Source organism: Alternaria rosae, assembly GCF_020736505.1.
Source record: "Alternaria rosae strain MPI-PUGE-AT-0040 chromosome Unknown BKA58scaffold_38, whole genome shotgun sequence".
In the NCBI taxonomy this organism is placed as follows: Eukaryota; Fungi; Ascomycota; class Dothideomycetes; order Pleosporales; family Pleosporaceae; genus Alternaria; species Alternaria rosae.
In genome coordinates, this window is record NW_025763607.1 from 1 (window position 1) to 4,658 (window position 4,658).

Genomic DNA, 4,658 nt, shown 5'->3' on the forward strand with positions numbered 1-4,658 from the left:
GTTTGATTGTACGATGGGAATACCCAAGTATTGAAAGACGGGATGCTTCATTTTCCTGAAGCTATGGAACACCCCTTCAAATGCGCGTATTGCATCAGAGCCGACAGATAGCTCTCTCCCACAGAAATCAGTCAGACGAGAGCAGATCTTCCAGGGACTATACTCTTCGTAGTCGTTCTGATTGTCGAAAATTCCTCTTCGCTTGTCGCTGAGGCCTTTGATTATCTCGAAAGCAAGACCAGCTCGACACTCATAGTAGACTTGTTGCTCTGTAAAAACGATACGTCGGGTGGAGAAAAAGCTCTCTTGATACGTCCATGCTCGATGCCACCATCTAGAAGCCTTGATAAGCGTCTGCAGGTCTGGAAGAGTGGATACAAGGCATTGTCCTCCAACCCAGGCACTTGGTTGGGGAGTTCTCGGGGTAGCGCCAACGCCAGGTAAGCCGAAATATGGATCAGTGCCTGCTGCAGCGACTATAGTCACGAACGCATTTTGATATATGAGGTCCATTTGCTGTATCTGGATTTGTTTCTCAACATCGTTGTCTTGGTCGATGCAGTATCTGTCGATCCAAATATATCGAAGACCTAGCAGTTTGCTGGCCTTCAAGGCATCTTCGATAGTGCGTGGCAGGGTCGTGGGAAGTTCGTTATGGACACACCGATCATCGCCAGATCTGCTAGTACCCCACACATAGCTGAGTGCAGAATAATCGTACGTTGGCAATGCTGGCACGATTCGTCGCTGTTCGCAGTCGATCAACTTCAGCTCTTTCGGACTCAAAGCTGATGATTCTACTTGAGTGCACTGCCTCCAGCCTGTGTGCTCTCGACCACAACGCTGTATCCAACCTCGAATAATGTCGAAGTCGATCGAGATTGCATCGATAGATTGCGCTCGCAGTGAATTCACGTGAGGAGCTGTTCTTGACGCGCTTGAACATGCAATGAAGCCGCAAGACGCTCCTTCCTCTTGCGTTGACATTATCAAAGCAAACTCATACTTGGGACCGAGTTCAAACTTGTCTCGGGCCACAGCTAGAACTGTTCCATCCTTAGTGTGGTAGGGATTAGGAGGAAATATACAGTATAGAGCGTAGTTCTTGATGAGAGCGTGGTTCTTGATTAGAGGGCTGCCTTGTATCCTCACCGCATGGAAAAGGCGACATAGTGAGCATGACGACAGCTCAGCTTCTACCCCGAGTTCTCCGAGAGTCATCATTTGCTTCATGTATTGTGTCTCCAGATCGACGAAAAGGCTCTCGACATCAATGGACGAACATCTGGAACAAAGGCTACTCGATTCTTGACGCACTGTTTCGTCACGTGTGTTGGATGTGTCTCCATGGCTCTGATAGTTGGTAGCCGATAGGTCCACAGATTGTTTTCGCTTCCCTGAAGGATCCTCGGATGCACTTGGAACTTGTGCTCGCTCCATGTCGTGATAGGGCCTTTGGAGGACGATTGGGATGGAAGATGGACGGAAGGTGGCACCTGTCTCGTTAACTTCACGGCGCTGGAGTTAAGACACACGGAAACTGTGGAATAGACTTACTTGTTATTCATTCCCTTGCCTGGTCCGCTATTGCCAGTGATGAGACGTGGATGGTGAGAGGTGCGGGGCAGAAGTGCTCTCAAGGCTGCTGCATGCTGGACACCTGCGCCTACCAGCTGGTAAGCGAACTTTAGGTAACCACATGCACGCTGCAGTATCTTGCTTTTGCAACTGCTGTGATTTTTACTTCTACTTCTACAACTACTCTTACAACTATTTCTACACCTCATAATCTTACAATGAGCTGTCTTTACATCAAATCCACTATAACAATCAGCTCACCAAACACTGTGACATAGATAACCTGGTTTTGCAAAGTCGCACTTGCTAGATGAGTCGCTTTATTTGAACGATAAGTTTGCGATGCTGTCGTGACGATGTCATGAATATGAGGCGGCACCAGCTGTCATACATGAGACTCTTTCACGACGGCGTGTGACAAGACGGGCATGCGATACAAGGCCATCAAGTCCAATGCTCGTCAAGACGACGGCAACATTGCGGTGTGTCGATGCAAACTCTAGATGGTCAGGCAGCAACGTCGAAACATCGAAACATCGGCGACGATGACGTACGTATCCGGATTGGACGGTGAGGCTCTGTCATAACAAGGTATAACAAGGATGAACGCTGGACTCCTGATATGACAACCGAAGAAAACCGAAAACTAAAAAGACACGATGAGCGGTGTGGGTGGTTGGTAGAAGGCGGTGACAAAACATTAGGCATACAGGCAAATAGGAACAGGGATATCTCGGCTTCGAATTTTGATCTATTCTAGTCGATAGCCGCGCCTTACAAACAAGGTCGCCGAGGGGATCTTTGGGGATCTTAGGGGAAATTTTGAACTATCCTAGGTGTTGTGGGCGAGATGCGATGGAAGGGGTTGTTGGGGTTGATTGAGTTGTGAAACTAAATGGGCTGAGCGGGATGGGGGGCTGTTGTGGAACGCTAAAAATGCCGGTACTAAGGTGTTTATCTTTCCTTGTAGACAGTGACACGGGAACGAAGAGGAAGGAGATGGGCTATATAGTAATAACATAAGACATTCGGCATCATCGTGTCGCATTATCATGAGAAAGGGATTTGACGGACCAAAAGCAAAGACAAATTTGTTGGAATCAGGGAAGAGGAAAAGGAACGCTAGAATCATAACAAACAAACAAACAAACTTTGCGTTTCCCAACTATTGGGGTTGCGCTGCTCCGTCTTTTACCATTCGCTTCCGAAAGGCTTTGGCCTTGCTCGCTTGGTTTTTGCTCGCTTGTGCATCCAGATGACTTGCGGCGGTGAAGGCTTCGACGACGGCCATGGCGTTGGCCTCTTCTTCCTCGTTGAATGTGATGAGGTCGAGGAATTGGCGGAGGACAATGGAGCCGAGCTTGGCGTGGGCTTGCTCGACGTAGTCGGTGTTGACGGTGTCTGCTGATGTGCGCGCGAGGACGCTCCAGCCATCGGGCTTGAGGGAGGCTTGTCGGGCTAGGAGTCGTTCGCTGGAGGCTAGCAGGATGAAGGCGCGTATTACTGCTTCTTTGTTTGTGATGTTGTTCTCGGGCGATACGTCGAGAACCTCGAGGAAGTCGTCGAGGGATGCGGTGCCTATGAATGTGTGGCGGTGCTTGTACTCCAAATCCCGCTCTTGTTGGATAGCCGAGGTCGGCCCGGTCTTCTTTGGCAGCTTCTTGGGGGTGGATGGGTGGAGGGAGCGGGTGGTCGGGCTGTGGTGGCGGGGGTTCTGGTCCTGCGCGTTGGCGGCTTTGATGGGGAGGCCGAGGGAGATGCGGCGTTGGGGGTGTTGGGGGGCGCTGCGGCTTGGAGGTGTTGGCCTGGAGTTGGAGGAGGCCCTCGTTGGTCTTGGCTCGGAGAGGTAATGATCTAGATGCCCGCTGCGCACTGGCGAGACGTGATTCGATGGTGGGTGTGGAGGGTGTGCGGAGGTGGGAGGGGCGGCGCTTGGTGACGGATACAGCTTCTTCGCTGTCGCCTTTGAGCGAGGGCGACTTGGCGAGGTCGTCGTAGGAGAAGTAGTCGGGCGAGGGGCCGTCTTCCTTTATTCGATCCAGCGAGTAGAGGAGGGGCTCTTCGAAGAGGGTGGCGTCGGTGGAGAGGCCCAGGGCATCGGCTGGATCAATCGCTCTTGTGCGCGGGCTGGCGCGGGGACTGGCAAACTTCAGGCCGTTGACTTCCGGTGGCATGACCCAGTGCTGGACGCCTTGTTGTTGTCGCATTTCGTGCTTGAGCTTGCCCTCGAGGGCGCTTTCCGTGTCGCTCGCCATTGAGAAGCGCCGGGAAGGGGATCGTGAAGGAGTGCCGGGCTGTTGTTGAGTGTCGTACCCCGCATTGCGCAGGGCGTTGAGGATGGAGCTGTCCCCGCGGTCGAGGTAGAGGAGGCCGGTTCTCCACATGGTCGTGGTCGTCGATGAGGGTTCCTGCTGTGTACGAGTAGCCGACGCAACAGTCACCCTCTACAGTCTTGTCGGAGGCGGACAGGGAGGCGCGATGTGCCGCTGCTCTAGCTTTAGTACTTGTTGACAGCATGCGGGTGATCGAGCTGGCCGGCGCTAGCACCCGCTTCACCGCCATTTTTCTCAATTTGGCCCTCCGGTTGAAAAGTCTGTCGCTGCCGTGCCTCTTGCCTCGACTGGGTCTAATGCCTGCATCACGATGCAGCAAGCCTTTTTTCACGTCGTATCGCCCAATCACGCTCACCGTGTCATCGACTTTCGTTGGGCGCTGATTTGCTGTGCAGCCTCAAACATTCCTACACCCTGTACCTGCATCCGATCAGCAGGTTGGAGTGTAGCGTACGTACCCCCAACCATCCCGTATCATCCCGGCAACGGACGAAAGCGTCGAGATCGTGTCCTGCGGCTGGCGTGATCGCGAAGCATTCGACGGCATGACGTGGTAGTGGAGTCGGCATGCTAGCTCCAGTCCCGCAAGGCTGAATATATATCTCCAGAGCGTGGCATGGCCATGATAGCCGCGGGTGGCATGCACGTTTTGCTGCACTGCCTGCAGCTGCCAGCGCAAAGGGTACTGTCGGCCGTCGGAGTGTGTTCGGACATGTTGAGGTTCAACAGAAGGGGGGCGGGGTAAAT

At 52.9% G+C, this 4,658-nt stretch overlaps 2 protein-coding genes across 2 annotated transcripts; both read right to left on the reverse strand.

Moving 5' to 3' along the window:
* Nucleotides 1-131: 131 nt before the first annotated feature.
* On the reverse strand, nucleotides 132-1,787 carry BKA58DRAFT_415492 (heterokaryon incompatibility protein-domain-containing protein; the record flags this gene model as incomplete). Its single annotated transcript, XM_046172556.1, has 3 exons — nucleotides 132-157; nucleotides 240-773; nucleotides 1,745-1,787. The coding sequence occupies 3 exons, from the start codon at nucleotides 1,785-1,787 to the stop codon at nucleotides 132-134; spliced, it is 603 nt and encodes a 200-aa protein (XP_046019697.1).
* Nucleotides 1,788-2,743: 956 nt separating this feature from the next.
* On the reverse strand, nucleotides 2,744-3,962 carry BKA58DRAFT_415493 (uncharacterized protein; the record flags this gene model as incomplete). The annotated part of the gene is made up of 2 exons (XM_046172557.1): nucleotides 2,744-3,312; nucleotides 3,452-3,962. The coding sequence occupies 2 exons, from the start codon at nucleotides 3,960-3,962 to the stop codon at nucleotides 2,744-2,746; spliced, it is 1,080 nt and encodes a 359-aa protein (XP_046019698.1).
* Nucleotides 3,963-4,658: the final 696 nt, after the last annotated feature.